The 20,254-nt window shown below is 44.9% G+C and overlaps 1 protein-coding gene across 1 annotated transcript in view; it reads right to left on the reverse strand.

The window, feature by feature from the left end:
• Window positions 1–841: 841 nt before the first annotated feature.
• The window catches only part of Rtf1 (RTF1 homolog, Paf1/RNA polymerase II complex component), a 58,936-nt gene continuing 39,523 nt past the window's right edge, over window positions 842–20,254 (reverse strand). Inside the window, exons 7-18 of the mRNA XM_021640588.2 lie at window positions 19,725–19,860; window positions 19,020–19,197; window positions 14,904–14,986; window positions 13,282–13,369; window positions 13,086–13,193; window positions 12,115–12,192; window positions 11,055–11,176; window positions 10,861–10,918; window positions 9,743–9,820; window positions 8,691–8,786; window positions 3,680–3,791; window positions 842–3,426 (exon numbers count right to left, since the gene is read on the reverse strand). Coding sequence (XP_021496263.1) covers window positions 3,320–3,426; window positions 3,680–3,791; window positions 8,691–8,786; window positions 9,743–9,820; window positions 10,861–10,918; window positions 11,055–11,176; window positions 12,115–12,192; window positions 13,086–13,193; window positions 13,282–13,369; window positions 14,904–14,986; window positions 19,020–19,197; window positions 19,725–19,860 — 1,244 coding nt within the window. The 3' untranslated portion in view covers window positions 842–3,319. The remainder of the gene's footprint in view (window positions 3,427–3,679; window positions 3,792–8,690; window positions 8,787–9,742; window positions 9,821–10,860; window positions 10,919–11,054; window positions 11,177–12,114; window positions 12,193–13,085; window positions 13,194–13,281; window positions 13,370–14,903; window positions 14,987–19,019; window positions 19,198–19,724; window positions 19,861–20,254) is intronic.

Below are 20,254 nucleotides of genomic sequence, written 5' to 3' on the forward strand. Positions count from 1 at the left end.
TTACAGATGCTGTTCCTTGTAGCTCCCAGTACAGCCCAAGGAAACCCAGGGTCAGCCTTTGGTCTTTAAAATCATGAAAAAAAAAAACAAAAACCCAAAAACAACAAAAAACCATTTGAGTGGAGTTTGTGCCTCCCCGGGCCACTCAAACAACATTCTCCTCTCCTGGGAGAAGCTGCCCATCTTAGCCCCTTCTCCTCTCCACCTAAATTTTATTGGAGTTGCTTTCTCCAGAGTTAGGCAGCAAGTGGCTGCCCCACAGCAACCAGATCCTGAAAACTAAGTGGCTTATTAACTCATCCTCTGCTCTAATGGACTCATTGCACCCGTCAAGCAGTGAGTGATAAAAAGTGTGGTCCGCTTGGGGGTCCCACCTTATCAACAGCAGACAGCCTTACCCACGGCCTAGACCATCTCGGTGGAGGATGGCTGTAGTTTGCTGCTTAGCCAACACAGTGGTAAAGTACGACACAGCCTCAGCACTGTGGAGGGCCCTCATAGATCTCACCCACGCAGGACAGGACTGCCAGAATCTGCTGGACTCAGTCTCTGGCTCCCTTGGCTCCACACAACAATAGGCAAAAGCTGTGCCTAGGTCATGAGAAAGCCGTTAGGGCCAGGTTCTCACTGGGGTTAGGCAGACATTAGGCACCACTTGCTCAGTTATATGATGCTGAGCTAGCGCTGGGTCAGGGAACTCCCATTATGAGGATGTTGCTTGTGAGCTGACAGCCACTTCATTCTGGCAGAGCAGAACCTGAAAGTGGGGTTGGAGCAAAGGAGGTCTTTGGGATTTGTTAAGGGTGCCACTCGGGATGCAAGCTTTGGACTAAATCTGATCCCTTGTTAAAATGCCATCAAGTTTATTTACAAATATATTTACAGTTTGGGTGACAAATCAGGACTTCACAGAAAAAAATAACAAAAACAGACTTTCTCTGCCCCTGTCAGAAATCAGAGAGACAACAGATCTACAGACAGCATGAGCTAGGCATATGGACACTGACTCTTACTTCCCAGAACTGAAAAAATGTAGGAGACAGCCATTGGTGTTACACTCTTCAACAATGACGTGAAGTTGGGGTGATGGAGGAGCCACTGAAGCTATTCACCAGCAAAGGAACACTGAGCCACCAGGAAGCCAGTTGTTGGGACAGAGCTAATGCCTTCTGACTGGCTGAGATCAGAATCACCAGGCAGGCAGGGCAGTGGCTAGGGTAACTTTCCGTCTTCTTTGGTGGGCTTTTTGCCCTGCCCTGTGCTTTGGCATGAGGGTTTCAGCAGCTGCGGGTGGGGGTGGCAAAGGGGCTACAGTGTGTGGCAGTTTTAATAAAAATTTTATTACACAGCCATATCATTGACACTTGTCCAAAGCCAAATGATAATAGATACAGATCTACATGTGGGTCAGGATGACGCCACAGATTATATGGATTCTATGGTTTTATGTCCTTTAAACAAGAAGAAAAAAAGTCCAAGTATGACATGATGGGAGAGGTCCCAGAAGCTCCAGAGCTTTGCTAGAGTGCACGTGGCCTTCAGTGATCTGTGATTCCACACTGCCATAGCCGTCTATAAAGAGCTTCGGTCAATGGACTCTTCAAGTATGTATGGTCGCAACAAGTCCATCACCACTCCTCTGTCCACAGCTACGACAAAGCTGGGGCACAGCCACATTTCCCAATTCTACAGTCACACACTTCTTCAAAACCTTCGTTGCTGCTTTGTAAAAAAGTAAAAATGTAAACTAGGATAAAGCAACACCCAGGCTTTACTCAACCAGAAGAGCTATTAAGTCCATTTTTGTTTAAATACTACTTAATTCCATGATTTCCCATCATTCCTCCCTCATACAAAAGTCAGTGAAGTCCAGAGCAGAGCTCGGTTCCTCATCACTGTGGAGATCAGCGGCTCTCAGCTGTTTCTTTAGCTTAGTGCTTGGTGAATATCATCAGCTGTACTTTGTTCTGAGAAGATTTGTTAAATGCCACTTTATTTACAGTTGGAGCTTTACACCTGAGAATGATTATCAAGCAGTCAGCTTATCTCTTTTTCAAACATTTCATAATGACATACACACCTCTTTGCTGGCTTCACCCTAGCTGCACAACAGTATATATATATGCTTACCATATATATGCGCTCACACAGACACACACAGGCACGCACGCACGCACCGCTGCACATGCTGGTAACATTTGCAACTACATCTTTTTGTGTTTGCTCTCCACATCCATGTTGAATCATTTCTTCAAAAAAACAGAACAACGAGTTATTCTTGCCAAACATCAAGGATTGAGTCACCAGGTAGACGGGGTGGGGACGAGACACGCTGGGGTAAGTAAGGAAGCGACAGGCTGTGCCTGGGGAGTGAGTAAGGCTCTCCGGCCGCCTTTCCCGGGACCTACCACGAGCTTCCTGCCCCCAGCCAGGACCTAGCCTGTGGGGCAAGTGGGCTAGACGGGGGTTTCCAGAGGGGGAGGGCAGTGCTGGGGTGGAGAGGGAGGGGAGTCACACAGCTACAGCAGTCAGGCCTGTTTAGTAAGAAGAATCACATTTAATCAGTTTCTTTCTTGCAGTTTCAGATGCTCAAGTACAGCTCAAAAAAAAAAAAAAATCTGAAACAGCTATAGACCCATGACAGACTGATACAAAGAGTACTGCATTTTAAAAAATGATAAAAAATCCACACATACACACACACACACACACACACACTCTCTCTCTCTCTCTCTCTCTCTCTCAGATTAGACCCCCTCCCTCCCCATAAATGTACACTTTTTGGAAACTAAACTGGTTTTGAAAATCCCTCTTCCATGGACACAGGAAGAAGAGGAAGATGAGAGAAAAGAGGATGGCAGACGCCCAGCCCCGACTCTCTCTGCAAGGGTTAGATACCAAATGTTCCATGGTCTGACCCAAGGCAGTCTGAAGAGGACACTGAGGTGCTGCCGCTACTGCCACCATGGGCTCCAGGAAGAGCCCCAGCTCCATGGTAATACTGAATGTGCAGCGTGGCCGAACTGTGCTAGTTAAAAACCAAAAGTGGGTGGGGAGGGCAAACACAAATCTAAAGACATGAAAAAAAAATCCCCAACCAACCCAGATCCACCTTGGGTGGGGCCTGGGAGGGCTGGTGGGAGATGGTGCAGACAAGGGAGGTCTATACAGCAAATAGTTTATGTTACAATGACTGGCAGTTTAGAGTCTCTTCCCAGCTACACGGCTGCTCCAGCCCGAAGAGGGCAAATCAGAGGAAAAGAGGGAAGGTGGGAGGACGACAGGGCATGCAGGGTTGGAAGCAGCAGGCCGGGAGTGCTCAGATAAGCCCCCGTCGTTTTTTGTAGTCTTCTAAGTTCAGAGATCTCCTTGGAGCTCCGTCCTTGGCTGGTGGGGCCTTGGATGTGATGGCCAAAGCTTTTGACTCTGGGAAAGGAGAACAAATTGGCAAAATAAGGACCTGTATAGAACTTCTGATTTTTGGTTCCACTTCTTCAGGAAGCCTTGCTGACCGAAGCCTGCTCTTTTTCAAGACTGACCTGACATTGGCTCTATAGATCAGGAGATGTAGGTACACATCCCGTCCCCCCCTTCTTCTCCATAGTCAAGACTCCAAGCTAAGAGATCCACAAACCTATCTGTTCCTTAGGGCCCTCCCTCTGAGCCCCAACATACACACCTGAGCTTGGAACCTGTAAGTCAATCTTCACATCAAAGTCATGTACTTTGAACAAGTCTTCTGAGAGGTCACTGGCTGACTTAGAATTCAAATCTTTATCCTTTCCCTGACCCTGCAAAGAGACAAGGGGGACAAAACACAAACCTATAACACATAAATGCAAGCAGAGGGGTCTGGAGGGCTGACTCAGTGGTTGAGAGCACTGTCAGAGGACCTGGATTCAGTTCCTAGTAGCCACATGATGGTTCACAACCATCTATAACTCCAGTTCCAGGGCACTGGAAACCTTCCAACCTCCGTGGACACTGGGCACATCACGTGGTGTACATACATAAATGCAGGCAAAACATCAGTATACAAAACATAAATAAAATGCAAATAGATTTCAAGAAACAGTAGACACTGATAGTCAAAACGCTCACTCAAGATCATGTGATTTTCTTTTTTTTAGGTTTATTATGTGTACAGGGTCTGCCTGCATGTGTGCGTGCAGGGCAGAAAAGGTCACCAGATGTCCTTACAGATGGTTGTGAGCCACCATATGGGTGCTGGGAACTGAACTCAGGCCCTTTGGAAGGGCAGCCAGTGCTCTTACCCTCTGAGCCCTCACGTGATTTTCATAATAAGCTCCCTATCTTTTTTAATGTACACACATGTGCCACAGAGAAAACAGGGGATAAAGGAATGAATGTTGTGTTTTAGGATACCAGCAAAAAATTTACTGTGGCTGCTACAGCTGGGACATGCCCAGAGGGGATTTTTTTGTTTTTTTTTCCCCTGGGAGAATGGCTGAGCAGTTAGAAAAATTACAAGTAGAAATGGGAAGGCATGAGAAACAAAAAATGGCTGAAATGGAAAAGCAAAGAAAGTCATTCTACCTTTTCTGAAAGGACTGCAGAATTGGTGGGGCAACTGGAAAAAGTGTGGGTGGAAATGGAAGCACTTGGGAATCGAGGAGAACCAGAAAAGGGAGAACAAAAAAAAAAAAAAAAACAAAAAAAACAACTCAGTCCTGATGCCTGAGCAAGAAAGTGGGAGTTTCTCAAGTGAGGAAAGAGGAAAAGAAACTGCACTGGAGGGTGGTCAGGGTAGAGAAAGGCTGACAAGGTGGGAAGATAGTCTGAGAGAGCCCATTTCAAGAGAAAGGGTTAATCAAACCAACCATGCTGCCAGAGGGGGAGGAGGAGGAGGAGTGGTCTGGGCTTATGAGATCACCACCATCACCTTCCCAGGATTTGTACAGCAAATGCCTGCTCAAAGTGGGGACCACGGTTATGATGAGATAGGATGGTGTCCTACAGTAATGACAGACCTAAGGTGGGTTTTTTTAATAGTTAAACATTTATTTATTTATATGAGAGCTTTAGCTGCATGTACATGTGCATGACAGAAGAGAGCACCAGATCCCATTTTTGCGAATTAAACTCAGGACTTCTGGAGGAGCAGCCAGTGCTCTTAACCACTGAGCCATTTCTCCAGCTCCAGATCTAAGGTGTTTTAAAGAGGCCATTATTTCATATGGGATGCACTCACCTTATGTGATTGAAAATTCACCTTCCGTGAAACAAATTTTAAATAACTGAGCTACTCAAAATAGAATTATTCCCCAAGACTGGAAGGGATTGTTGACAGCTGTACTAGGGGACTGTCCACAGTTGGAATAAGTTAACATGGTGGTGGGAAGAAGCCATGAATATTACACAGTGAAAAAGAGGGAGGGGAATGAATACAGTAAAGATCAGTTGCTGGGTGAAGGGCGGTACTCATAAACAACAACAGACTCAATTTGATGAGGCTACTAAAGAACAATGTTGATTAGTGGTTTTAAGGGCTTGAGACAAAATTGAGGAGCTCAGGAAAAAGTCCATCTCATTTACAAAGATTATAAAAGGTTCTGGAGAAGCGTTCGTGGATTTTTACATAGACTAGTTTGAGTTGTGAAAAAAAGCTGTATCAGACCCTGACACAATATAGGTATTGAGAAAGACCTTGGTATATAAAAATGTGAATACCAAATGCAAAGAAGTTATTAAACTATTCCTGTGTTTACAGACAAGTGGATATGGCTAATATTGGTTCTAATGTGTACCATGCTAATATTAAAGGTCAAGCTACAGCAAGTGGTCTCTAATATCAAAATGACCAATGCTTCAACTTCAGAAGGTATGGTCATTTGCAAAGAGACTGTGGCTAAGCTGCTAAAGGTCTCAGGTCTCAAAATGGTCGATGCTTTAATTGTGGGAAATTTGATCAATTGCAACAGAATCGTGAACAAGGCATCTCTAAGGGCAATGGGTTTTCTAACTATAAACCAAAAATAGGCCTAGGCTTCCAGAGGCATGCAGGCAATGTGGTAAGCGTTGCCACTGGACCAATGAGTGTAGGTCCCAGAGAGCCAAGGGAAATGGTTAAGAAAAGGTTTGAGGCCTCAAAGTAAAAATTACAAGTCATTTCAGATAAGAGTAGCTGAGATTCACCAGATTATAGGAAAAAAAGAAAATGTAAAATTAAACAGCCTACATACTATAAGGATGTTTTAACATCAGAATGGAAAAAGTTTTGCATTGGGAACACAGATTTGCTTATATTTCCACAGAAAATGAAAAGCTGGGGGTATCAGGGGCTGGAGAGATGGCTCAGTGGTTAAGAGCACTGTCTGCTCTTCCAAAGGACCCAGGTTCAATTCCCAGCACCAACATGATGGCAGCTCACAACTGTCTATAACTCCAGTTCTAAGGGATCTGACATCTTCACACTGATGCACATAAAATGAAATTAAATAAATTATTAAAAAAAAAGAAAAGCTGGGGGGTACCATCAAAACTTATAAAGATTAGAACTGAACAAATGAGGTCTCCAGAAGATCTTGCCTAATGACCCAAAAAGTGCTTATTTCACTGAAAATGTCTCCGTATCTATTTTCCTGCTACACACAGCATAATTATTGGCTTAAACAGAAATGAGGAAATGCAGTGACAATGCAGGAATTTGTGTTTCTTTTAAAAAACATAGAGCTGGGTGGTGGTGGCCCATACTCTTAATCCCAGCACTCGAGGAGCAGAGGCAGGTGGATCTCTGTGAGTTTGAAGCCAGCCTAGTCTACAGAGTGAGCACCAGGATAGCCACAGAAACCCTGTATCAAAAAAACAAACAACCCATAGAAATATTTTAAGAATGTTTACATTTTAATCCCGGGTGTGAGGATATGGGGCTGCTGCAGCATCTGAAGCAGCTAACCATGACTTGCCTCGTGCTCTGGCAGGGTCATGACTTTACCAGCTGCAGACAGTTTCTAAGATTGTGTGAAGTTTGGAATTCTGGGGACTTTTCAGAGGGTACATAAATGCTAGGGTCCTGAGAGGCAAGCTAGAATGTTGGATGCTGTTGGTTATGGTTTTTTAATTAGCTGTTTCGAAAAGAAAAAACAAGAAATTAGATATCCTGAAGGGAAAGATCCGACCTGCCCCAAGGAGGTCAAGGTCCCTAATCAGCAGGAAGTAATCTCACAATACTGCCATCCCTTTCTGACCCCTGACCTTAGTTAGGGATCTCTTTCCTTTCCTCTCTACTCTTTTCCTTTCTTTTTGAATGGGAAGAAGAAAAGGTAAAGAATGGTAAGAGAAGAACCCACAAAGTAGCTAATGCTGGTTACACACACGTGTGACATGTATGTGGAGCTCAGACAAGCTATTTATCTCCTTTCAGAAAGGAGCTCTCATTGGCCTTGAGCTCACCAATTAGGCTAGGCTAGCTGCCCAGGAATCTTCCTCTGCCTCCTCAGCACTGTGATCACAGACATAATCCACTATGCTAGGTTTTTTTTTAAAACACAGGTTCTGGGGATCAAACTCAAGTCTTCATGTTTCTGAGGGAAGAATTTACTCACTGAGTCATCTCCCTAGCTTCCCCACCCCCCTTGATTGACACTTTTTTCTAAAAAGAAAAAAAATTATTCATATATATGCCCACACATACATACATACATAAGCATTTTACTTTTTAATAAAAGGATTTTTGTGTGGTGCTTGTGGGTGGAACTCAGTGCCTTGTGCTTGCCAGGCACACCCTCTCCAACTGTGCTGCAATTTCCAGCTCTAAGGCCCTTTTCATATTGTTTCTCTCAGGGAGACCAGGAGAGGCCATCAACAAAGCCTTCTCTTACAGAACCTTTTTAGGCTTCAAAGTGAAAAAGAGAAGGAAGACTTGACTGCAGCATGAGTGGAAAGGGTGGGCTTAGGATGACAGGCCCCTTTCAGAACCATGATTTTGAGTCATTAATGGGTTAGTCAGGGAAACTGAGTGTTTTCAGCATCAGCCTCCCTCCTGAGTGGAGCATTATGGGCAGGAGCCACCCACGCCGGCTTCCTGCTGGGCATGTTACATCAGGTGAGCACTGTATCAACTGAACCCCACACCAAGCTCCTATTCATTTCTTGTTTCTTTGAAACAGGGTCTCATGTAACTCAGGCTGGCCTCTAAACTCCTTAGCTCCTAATATTCATTTCTTTACCTCCTGAATACTCAGGCATGTGGCCCCGCATCTGTAATCTCAGCACTTGGAGGAAGCAGACGCAGGAGGGTCCCTGCAAGTTCAAGCCCAGCCAAGGCTAAATAGTAAAAATGTTTCTGAGACTAGAAAAACAAAACAAACAAAAAGCCGATAAATGAGCCTCTCCTGTATTACCATTTTGCCTTCACTGTTAAATCTGTCTCACCCTTACTTGTCACCCATTCCTTCTAACTACCCTGTAAGGTACACAGGACAGTTTTCTACCTAAGAAAACGAGCGGCAGAAGTCTAGAAAGCAGGGGCCTGAAGACATAGACAAGAGTCCGTTAAAGACTGGTCAGGACTCAGGACAGGTGATCACCCTTCTAAGTAACTGAAGAAAAGACTGCAAGCACTTCTCCACGGTGCTGCATGTGCAAACAGGCGAATACAAGGCGAGGCGGCCTGTCAAGCTTCTCGACAGCAGCCTGGCTCCAAAGCCTCAGGGTGGTTTTCTACTTGCCTTGTTCATTTCCTTTGGAGCATCTGGTAATACTCCAGAACCATATTTCGCATTTAGCTGGGCCAAAATGGCAGCCTGAACAGCTGGGTCTCTGGACTGGGAGAAAAAAAATACATAAATTATTTTAAAGACTACTTAACTTCAGAGTCCCATGCCAGATTCTTTCCCATTTACTCCAACTAACATCAAAAATACGACATGTAGGTCATCCATTAGCAAGTGAGTAAAGTTTTCCTCAAGTCAAAAAAGCACAATTTAAAGCCTGGTGTGGTGGCACACCCCTTTGATCGCAGCACTGTGAGAGGCAGAGGCAGGCTGATCTCTGAGTTTAAGGCCAGCCTGGTCTGCAAAGGAGTCCAGGACAGCCAAGACTACACAGAGAAACCCTGTCTTGAAAAACCAAAAGGAAAAAAGCACAAATAAAACCTTTAAAGCCACCTAGGGCTCCATGCTAACTAACATATTCAGGCTGTGCACTTTCTACTATAAAAATCCAAATCCCACAATGCTTCAATGCCTAAAATTTTGTGCACCATCATGGTGCTTCAAGTGGAAAATTCCACATCTGATCTTATGTACTGTCAAAGCCAGGTACTAAAAGTATAATTAAAAAACCCTTCAGGTGATATACACAAACATTGGAAACCAATGCCTTTCTTCTGTACACCTGGGTCTCGTCCCCAGGCTATCTCAATATGAACTGCATATATTTCCAAGTATGAAATGCCCAAGCTCTGGAAGGCTTCTAGTCACAAGCGTTGTGGGTTAGGGATACATATCCAGCACTTACATTTGTTACACTGAAAATGCACCCTGGAACAGGGAGTTAACTCCTAGGTTTTCACTACATGTATGCCCTACAGCAAGATACATACATACATATGTATGTATATAAAAGAATCGAGACCCAAGCTCAAGGCAAGCAGATCCCAGCTAGAAAAAATTATTTTTAACTTCATTACTAATTTCCTAATAGAATTCATTTTATTTCCTAGAATCTAGGCCCCAAACAAAAAAACCAAAAACCAAAAACCCTCCTCTTCAGCACTCACATTGGAAACGATGGTGGGTTTGCATTGCCGCCTGGTAAAGGGATCCATCTGCTGGTTTTTCATGTTGTGACTTTCAGCCTAAAACAGGAAGTATGCATTAGATCTCCTCCTCCTCTCTCAATCATTCTAGGCTTACATATAAATAACATCTTGCAAGAAACTAGGAAAAAAAATCAAAAGCTGTCTGTCCTTTCAGTGATAAAGCACTTGCTTAGCATACAAGGGTTCAAGGATGAGCACTGCAGAGCAAGAACAAAGCAAAACAACCCAAAAGAATAGATGCTGGAGCAACAACCCCCCCTTACAAAACAGATACAGGAGCAGGAACCACCCCTCCCCCCAACGAAACAGATACAGGAGGAATAATGCAACATTCTTCCAACAAAATATAACAGGCCCTCAGTAGATACAGGAGAAACAATCCTCTCCCCAAATAGATACTGGAACAATGATCAAACATTCCCCAACAGAATAGATACAGGAACAACCAAACACAGGCCCACCTACCCCAAAAAACAAATACAGGTGCAACAACCAGCAGGGGTAACAGGCCAGGAGACTGTTACTATGTATCACAGGCTACAAATACTGTGAGAAGATGTGAAGCAGAGACTGCACACACGCTAAGAGGACATGCCATTTCAATCATCTAAAACACACATGGATAACATACAAAAAGAGATTTTATTTTCCTTTAACTTAATAATTTTTTTTAATTTGTGGGGAAACGCACGCCTGCCATGATGTCTGTATGGAGGTCAAAGGACAATTTTGTAGAAGTGTTTCTCTCCTTCCAGGGCTTGAATTCAGGGCACCAAGCTTGCATGCACTCTTACCTGCTAGGCCATCTCACCAGCCCTAATTTTTTTGAACAGGGTCTTCTAAAACTGGCCTTGGACAGTAATGCAGCTGCCCTACTGTCCCAGCACTCAGGAAGGCAGAGGAAGAGGCAGACACACCGATGTGAGTTTGGGACCAGTCTGGTCTACAAATGCAGCTGCAATCTACTGGTCCTCCTGCTGCCATCCCCAAGTGTTGGTTTACAGGTGTGTGCAACATCTGGGAACTCCTACCATTTTACTGGAACTCTCCTTCAGTAATCTATGTCTAAAACTCACCACCAGGGCCTTCTCAGACTCCACAATGTTCCACTCCCGATTCCGCTGGTTGATGTAGCTACAAGGGAAGCGGGATCAGTCAGTGGGCTGTAGGAGGCTGGAACAGCATGGACCCTCAGCACCCCAGAGATCTGTGGGGTCTGTGCCGCACTGAATGTAGAAGGCTACAGGCTGGCCACGGACAGAGTCCTTACCTGATAGCAGATATGTTCTTGGTCCGCTGGCGGTCCAGGGCTTCTGCCCTCTCCTCCAGCTCGTTTAGCTGGTCTTGTATTTGCTTGGCTTTATCCTGATCTCCCAGGTCCTCAGCCATGGCCTGCACAGAAACATGGCTGTAACTAGTTCTCTGTTAAATATCTTGTACAGCACAGGTAAGGCACCTCATGGGATGAACCAATGATAGGAAATGTGAAGGAACAGTGGCAAAGTACCTGACAAAGACAAGATGTCTTTTTCCTTACAGTAAGAATACCTACCTTCTCATTAGTTACTGGGGTCTGCGCCATATGACGCAACATTAACCTTTAAGAATATAGGCCTACATGGCCTAGCATGGTGATGGACACCTTTAATCCCAGTACTTGGGAGGCAGAGCCAGGTGGATCTCTGTGAGTCCATGGCCAGCCTGGTCTACAGAGTGAGCTATAGGACAGCCAAGGCTATACAGGAAACCCTGTCTGTCTCGAAAAATTAACAAATAAATAAAGACATAAAGAATAGACTGAACTTCACATGACTGAACTTCATAGCTAGGTCCATCCTTTCCTGCTGGATGAAATGGGAAACCACCTGCCATAGTGGGGTTCGCAGTACAAACAAAACAAAGGCATAGAAAACTAAGGAAAATGGGAGCTGGGTGAGTGGTGCAAGCCTTTGATTCCCAGCACTCAGGAAGGCAGAGGAAGAGGCAGACAGAATGATGTGAGTTTGGGACCAGTCTGGTCTACAAAGCAAGTCCGGGCCAGCCAAGGCTACACAGAAAAACCCTGTCTTGAAAAACCAAAAGAAAGAAAGGGGGAGGGGAAGAGAAAAGGAAGGGAACAGGGAAGGAAGGAAGACAGAAAACCAAGAATAACTGCATTTACAAGAAGGAAAGATGCCTGGGTTATCGACAATACCCTGTTTTACTTATCACAGAGCCCAGGATGTTTTCCCAATCCTGCCATCACTGAGTTGGTGACAGAGGATAGACAAGTCAGCATGATTTCTCCATCTTAACAAGACAGACAGACAAAAGGGCTTTTTAGCTCTTACCTTTTCCTTTAGCAGCTGAGTCTTCTTCATAGCATAGTTTGGTGGAGCTTTTCTGAACCTTTCTTTCTCTTTCACAATCTGTGAAAGAGAGCAGGACGAGCAGTGAGGTATTCCTAAACTTTTTTTTTTTTTAAAGATTATGTATACAGTGTTTTGCCTGCATGTATATCTGCACGACAGAGGAGGGCACCAGATCCCTGGGAATTGAACTCAGGACCTCTGGAAGAGCAGCCACTGTTCTTAACCTCTAAGCCATCTCTCCAGACACCCTAAACTACTTTTGTGGACAGTGAGGTGAGCCCATTTTGGAGGTAAGCTGCTAGTTAAAGGGGTGTCATGTCCAGAAGGCAAACAAATTCCTTTCAAGGAACACTCTGCTATTTCCAGGCAATTCCGGGATACTCTGAAGGAGCATACACCAATACTCTCTCTCTTTGTGTCTCTCTCTCACACACACAAGAAACAAAGAAAAGCCAGGTGATGATGATACACGTCTTTAATCCCAGCACTTGGGAGGCAGAGGCAGGAGCAACTCTGTGAGTTTGAGGCCAGCCTGGTCGACAGCAATCTCCAGGACAGCCAAGGCTGCACAGAGAAACCCTGTCTCAAAAAAAACAACCAAACAGAACCCCCCCCAAAAAAAAAACAACAACAAATAAACAAACAAAACCCAGCTGCAGCAGTATCAAGCCTGGAATTATACGGCTAGCCACTGTCCAAGAGAACAGAGATCCAAAAATTTTACCACAATGTTTTGGAGAAAGAAGAAGTAAACCTAAGGGAACAAACATCCTAACAGACTGGAGTCTGTAGAGTCTCATTGAGACTCTACAGGGAAAAGCCTGATGAAGTGTGAGTAACAAGACAGCATCCTTTCATTCCACATAATGGAGGAAATAGCAAGACCAGCCTGGTTCTTCTCCAAACTGGTCCTTAAAGAGCCGCCAGGCTCCGGGGTTCCGGCTTCTTACCTCCTCAATGTCCTGATCATTGAATTTATAATTGAGAGCTTCTTTAATTGATAATTCCTTTTTATTGATTTCATCTAGTGTGGGCAGCTGCATGCCAGCAGAAAACATCTGGACCAAAATGTGATAAAAAGCTATCAGAAAGGGATTTAGGAAACACCATGTTTACCAACAGCTGCTAGGCAGTCTAGCCGCTTACCGCTTCTTTCCACTTCATGAATTCACTTTCAGTGAATTCTTGGTTTGACACAAACTCTAGGCGGAACACTCGTTGGTCATTGCCATGCCTGTGTAAGAGAAAGACAGCATCTCAGAGAACGTGCACATGACTATAACCAGCGAAGGGCCTGCCAGACTCTGTACCGTACCCGTGTCCGTGGCCTCATCCTGGCTACCTCCTCAATTACCAAGGAGACTGTAACGCTAAAGCACCAACTACATCTACTAAGCCCAGATTTCTGGGTGTAAGAACCAGGCACAAAACCAACCCCCCAGAGGTTGTTTCAGTGGGCAACCAGGATGGAGCTTACAAAGCTAAGTGGAAGTGTAGGGGCCTGGGGAGTGCATTAGAAGTCTGTTTACTGTAAACCCTCCAGAGTGTCAGGGATGTGTACTCTGCACAGTTCGTGGAATGAACAAAGGAACAGAGTTTCTGCTGAGCAGTGCCTTGGCAAGGATTGAGGGCTCAGTACTATGCTTTTGAGATTTCTCTGAATACTATCCAACCATCTCTTTTTTATTTCTTTAGAAAAAAAAATTGTGTATGTATGACTGTCCACAAGTATCTACGGTGTGTCGGAGAGGCCAGAAATGAAATTTCAGAGGACAATTTACAAGAGTCAGTTCTCTCCTTAAACCACATGGTTCCAGGGACTGAACTCAAACCATTAGTCTTGGTGGCAGGTACCACCACCATCTTGCCAGCCCCCAAACTCTTTTTAAATAAACCAGGGAGGATGTGCAATAAGGATCTGGGAGGGGACTATCTATTACTTGTTATCTGCTACATGATTCTGGCAAACTCCTTTTATACCTTCTGATATGGTTCTTTAAATTTGTTAGGGTTCAAGAGGGAAGGGGCACGGATTTGAGTATTTGTTATTCCCTTTATCCTAATGTCAAGAACAGTGCCAGGCAGAGTAGAAATTCAGGAAACACTCCATTTCCATTTCATTGAAGAGGAAACTAAGTCTAGAAAGCTGACCTTGTCAAAGGTGGAGCTAATTAAGAGACCAAGGTTCAGAAAGAAGCAAGCCTCCTGACTGACCTCACAGAAAATGCATGTTGGCTCTGGTAGGAAGGTCTCAAGGACCTGATTATTATCCTCCTGTACATCAAAACAAGTTGTAGCCTTGTCCCTCATGAGAGGCAGTAACTGTATAGAAAAAAAAAAATAGATCCAAGCTTTTCTCTATATGGTTTCTATGTAGAGACCAGACATAGGGCTCAATGCTATGAAAATTATATTGGAAGCCGTGACAGCCCAAGAGGCAGTGACTGTCCAAAAAGGAAGCTAACGTGGCCATAGAAGGACCTCTTAGAATTGGCACACACCAGTTATGCCAACCCTTGGAAGGCTAAGGCAGGATTATGAGTTTGTGACTAGCTTGGGTTATACAGAAAGACCTTGTCTCAAAAAAGACAAGGAAAAGGGTGAGCACAGGATGAGAGGGAGAACACAGCTCCTTGGGTAACTCTAGGTGGCCTGGAGCGCACCATATCCATCAGGCTGGCCTTGAACTTGAAGCAAGTCTCCCGCTTCTGTCACTGCAGTGCTGGGATCACAAAGGTGTCTTATTATGCCTGGGGAGTGCATCTTACCGTAGCTGTAGCCCTTTGTTTGTTCTGGTGCCACCCAACTGGTAAACTTTGGCAGTTTCCACAACGCCTGTGATCTCAGCCACCTAAGAGAAGAACAGAGACCCCAGTAAAAAGCCTCTTGCAGAGCTTTCTACACCGTGCTTCATTTGATTCCATCTACCCAAACACTAAAGGGCTGTGAAAGAGGAGTCCAGAAAGGGCCTGTCTCCTGTTTAAGAATTCAGATGGCTGAGGCCAGTAAGTCTTGTGCCCGGGGAAAGCAAAGCCCAGAAGAAAAGGCAGTCAGTCTGGAGGGGCCCAATGTGGAAAAGTAAAGGTTTAGTTCTTTCTTGTTTTTGTTGTTGAGTGTTGAACATTAGGTAAGAGAGTGATATTGCCAGCACCTCATGGTTAAACTACAACAAAATGCCAACATTTACTAATTTATGTGTGTGCACATGCAGGCACACAGGGGCCAGAGCATGGAGGCCAGAAGACAACCTGGGAGCGTCATCCTCCTGTATTGATTTCACATTAGTTGTCAGGCTTGGTGGTAAACGCTTTAAGAACTGAAACACCTCAGCCCCACCCCAGCTAACATTCTTGCCAGGGCACATGTGGCGCTCAGAGGACAACTCTCTTCCCACCTTGAAGGTTCTGGGGATTAAACTCAGGTGGGCAGGCCTGCTGACAAATACCCTTCCTACCGTTTTTGTTGTTGTTGTTTTTTAATAAGACAGGGTTTTACTATGTTGACCAGGCTATTCTTGAACTCCAGGCTCAAGTGATCTTCCTGGCTCTGTTACCCAAACATCCAGGAATTCAGGCTTCTAGTACTGGACTAGACCTGCTTCTTATTTATGCTGTTGTTTTTTTTTTTTCCCTTTTTTCTTTTCTTTTTATAAGACAAGTTTGGGCCAGGGTATAGATGGTTCAGAAGGCAAATCAGTTAAGTACAAAAGCCTGACAACACAAGTAGGACATCTAGAACCTATATAATAAGATGTGAGCTGGGCTTGGGGCACATGTTTAATCCCAGCACCTGAGAGGGAGAGACAGGTGCATCTCTGAGTTTGATACCAACCTGGTCTACATAGTTAATTCCAGGACATCAGGTCTCACAGAGAAACCCTGTCTCACCCTATCCTATACCCCCATAAGAAGCTAGATATGTAATCCCAGAACTTCCATGGGGTGATGACAGCAGAGACAGAAGAATTAACCCAAAGCTCACCAGCCAGCTGGCCTCCTAGAGTACACAGGGTGGCAGAGGCAAGAGACCATCTAAGCAAGGCAAAAATACAGAACTGGATTCTTAAACTTGCCCTCAGACCCCCACACATGCACCGTATCACTTACGACAGTAATAAATTAAAGAAAAAAAAAAAAGCAGGACTGGCAAGCTGGTTGAGTGGGTAAAGGGACTTGCTACTTGATGAGGCAAGTCTAACAACGTCCCCGTAGCTCACACAAAGGTGCAGAGAGAACCAACACTGTCCTCTCAATTCTACATGCACACCATACATGTATAACTTCCCTCGCACACATCTTTTATGAAATTATTTACTTTTATGTATATGAGTGTAATCTGTCTTCATACACACCAGAAGAGGAAATCAGATCCCATTACAGATGGTTATGAGCTGCCATGGGGTTTCTGGGAATTGAACTCAGGAAGAGCAGCCAGTGCTCTTAACTGCTGAGTCACTTCTCCAGCACTACCATCCCCATACATCTGACACACAGTAATAATAAATACTTAAAAAAAAAAAAATTCTACTTATCCACTTGTTTATTATGTATGCGGTGTTCTGCTTGCACGCCAGAAGAGGGCACCAGATCCCATTATAGATGGCTGTGAGGCATTATGTGGGTGCTGGGAATTAAACTCAGGAACTTTAGAAGAGCAGCCAGTGCTCTTAACCTCTGAGCCATCCCTCCAGCCCAATAAATACTTTTTTAAGGTTTTAAAATCTGTGTGTGCATGTGAGTGAGTGTGCTTGCCTGTGTGTGTGTGTTCATAAGGAGGCCAGAAGGTCATGTGTCCTCTATCATTTTCTACCTTAGTTTTTTGTGATGAGGTTCCTCACTTAACTGGGAGATTGCTGTTCCAGCTGGACAGGCCAGTGAGTTCCTGGGATGTCTGTCTTTGACCCTCAGCACAGGTGCCAAGTCTTTATGTGGGTGGTGGGACCCGAACTCAAATCCTCATGCTCATGTAGAAGCGCCTTCCCCACTGAGCCTTCTCCCTAGCCTGAGAACCTAGTATTTGAGCACTACTTTTTTTTTTTTTAATTGAGACAGTTTTGAATGTAGTATTACTATGTAGCCCAGGCTGACCTCAAACTCACTGAGTTTGTTCTGCCTCAGTTTCTGACTGTAAGTACTATAAACATGCATTACCATGCCTGGCAATCTGGCCAATTCTGTCACTCAAATGAGAGGAGCATGAAGGTGAGTTTCACGGCTATTAGTACTTCTACAAGGAATGAACTACATGAAAACTAGACCACTGAAAACAAACAAGCAAAACAAAACAATCAAACAATCAAATGAGGCAGCATGGGTATAATTCTGCACGTGGGAGGCTGAGGCCAGAGGATCAGGAGCTCAACGCCAAGCCAGGTACGGTGGTACACACCTTCAATCCCTGCAGGCCACAGGTGAGATTCTGTGTCTGGGTGTGCACACGTGTGAGCGGCGTGCGTGTAAGCGGCACGCGTGTCTCATTAGGTGGCAGCATGCACCTTTGACCTCAGCACTTGGGAGCTGAATTAGAGGACAGCCTTGTCTATAAAGCAAACTCCGGGACAGCCAGAGCTGCAGAGAGACTGTCTTAGGGAAAGAGTGGGGTGGGGAGGAGTTCAAGGTCAGTGTGGGCTATGGAACATGACTAAAAACTTAATCAGAAACAAACAAACAAACAAACAAAGCAGCTAGGCTCTAGTCCCAAAGCACAGCAACAATTCGGAACACACGAGAGCCAGGGCAGAGCCAGAGGTACTCTTTTCTCTTCCTTAGGTCTAGGTGACTTGGTACCATACACAGAAATATTTCATTCACCTAGTTTTCAAACAAACAAAACCTCTATGTTACTTAAGTCTGGACATCTCTGTCATGCTGAAATGAGGAAAGAAAATGGTTCTAAATTCAAGCCCACCAGTTCTCTGGGCTCCCAAGTACTCTGTCAGTCAGTTACGAATGACTGTCGCTGCTGTATGAGCTGCCCCACTGCATTCCAGTGTCTCCTCTGCTAGTCTGGCTCCTAACCGTCCCCCAAAGGCCCATGCGCTGAAGAAGTCTCAGTCTTTGAGTTGGCAATACTGGCAGGTGGCAGAAACCACTGGGAGGTTTCCTTGGCTTGTCCTTATTTCTGAGATGGTCTCACAATGTAGTCTTGCCTTTCCTATATAGACCAGGCTGGCCTCAAACTTACAGAGAGCCACCTGCCTCTGCAGTGCTGGGATTAAATGAGTATACCACCATGTTCAGCAGCTGGGAAGTTCGAGGTCATTGGCATGCGCTCAGGGGAACTATGAGCTTAGACCTCTTCCTCTCATCCAAATCCGGGGAGGTCAGGTTTGCTTCCTTATACACCTCTTGCATAAGCCCCTCCTTCAAGGTCTTTCCCCACCCTGTCCCAAAGACAGGGCTTCTCTCCGTAGTCCTGGCTGGCCTGGAACTCACTCTGTAGACTAGGCTGGCCTTGAACTCATCTGTCTGCCTCTCCCACTGGAGTGCTGAGGCTAACTGTGTGTGCCACCATGCTCAGCCCCTTAATAGCACTGACCAGTCTAGAAATTAATATGTACACTAGACTGACTTGTGGCAGCTATCCTGCTTCTGTCTCTTAAGTGCTAAAATTATAGGTCTGTACCACTATCGCTAGCCCTTTCTGTTCTCGAGACAGGGTCTCACTCTGTAGCCCAGCCTGGCTTCAAACTCGCAGCAATTCTCAAAACAGCCTCCCAACTGCTAGAATTACAGGCGTGGGCTACTTTTCCTAGTTATAAGGGAAGCTGACTAATACAGTCAAATGGTGGAAGAAGAGTAACAGATTTGTTCAGCAGCTCCCACTCCCAGGAGATGATCATTAGATTTAAAATATGGAGAATTGTCCAAGGGAAGAATACCAACCCGGTAAACTGGCTTGCTATTGTGGTTTCCAATGCCAATCCGTACAAAACATCCTGTGACAGTTTTAGCAAAGAAGGGCATGTGACACCAGCGTTCTAGCTTATGCCTTGATAAGCGAACCCGATTCAGTTCCTCAGGTAAGGAGACTGGCTGTGATTTTGGAGGGATTTCTTCTTTCCTGTGAGAAAAAGAGGGCAGTAGTCACTGTAAAACCACCAGAGAAGACAGTCGGCAAATTCTCAATACCCAAAGAACATGTGATTAATTTAGGAGGTGAAATAAAAGACCAGATAAGAACCACAGTCTTATCTATAGAGTCCACTGCCCTGAATGAAAAGAAGCTGCAGGCTAGTCTGAGGTGATATGCAGTCAGTTCCTATCTGTAAGGCCCAGGGGAAATGTCCATGGGTGCAGCCAGGAGCCAGAGGCAGGAGAAATGGAAGATGCAGCCCCTCCATCTATACTAAGCTGATAACTGCCTTGGGAGGGCCCAGGGCACTGTGGGCAGTGCCCTCCCTGGGCAGGTGGCCTGGGTTAGATGAGAGAGCTGACTGGGCAAGAGCCAGACTGAGCAAGCCAATAAGCAGCAATTTTTCTGTTGGTTTGTGCTTCAAGCTCTTGCCTTGGCTCCCCTTAATGATGAAACCTTTATAAATAATAAACTCCTTCACCTCCCTGCCTCCAATCAAAACAGAGATAGCTTACTCTTCTTCTTCATCAGAGGACGACGTTCGGGAGGAGCGGTCTGACTTCTCACTGGACTTGTCGTCATCTTCCTCTTCCTCATCATCGGAGTAGACCTCACTGGTTTTCAATGGCTGTTTTTTGGCGAGGAGTTCAGCTAGAATTAAGAGGGAACATTAACCTATGTAGTCTCCACAAGCAAGAAAGTGACTCGTCTTTAACAGGTGAAAAGACCGGAACCCAGAAAAGGACCCAAGCAGACAGTCTACCTTTTCTAGACTGGTCTGTGATAACTTGAGCCATACTGAGGAAAATCACAATTAAGCATTAGGCACCAAGATCAGGTCCCACAGACAAAAAATAAATAAAAATAAAAATAAAAATAAAAAAAAGTTAGAAGGTTGCTACAACTAGGTACAAGTTAACAATCATACTGACATTCCCATATAGTGGGGATTGAACCCAGGACTCTTCCATGCTAGGCAAGCGTGATACCAGTGAGCTGTATATTCAGCCCTTGTTCTCTTTAAGAAAAGGTATTTAATTACTTC

The sequence above is a fragment of the Meriones unguiculatus genome, chromosome 18 (assembly GCF_030254825.1).
Source record: "Meriones unguiculatus strain TT.TT164.6M chromosome 18, Bangor_MerUng_6.1, whole genome shotgun sequence".
Lineage (NCBI taxonomy): Eukaryota > Metazoa > Chordata > Mammalia > Rodentia > Muridae > Meriones > Meriones unguiculatus.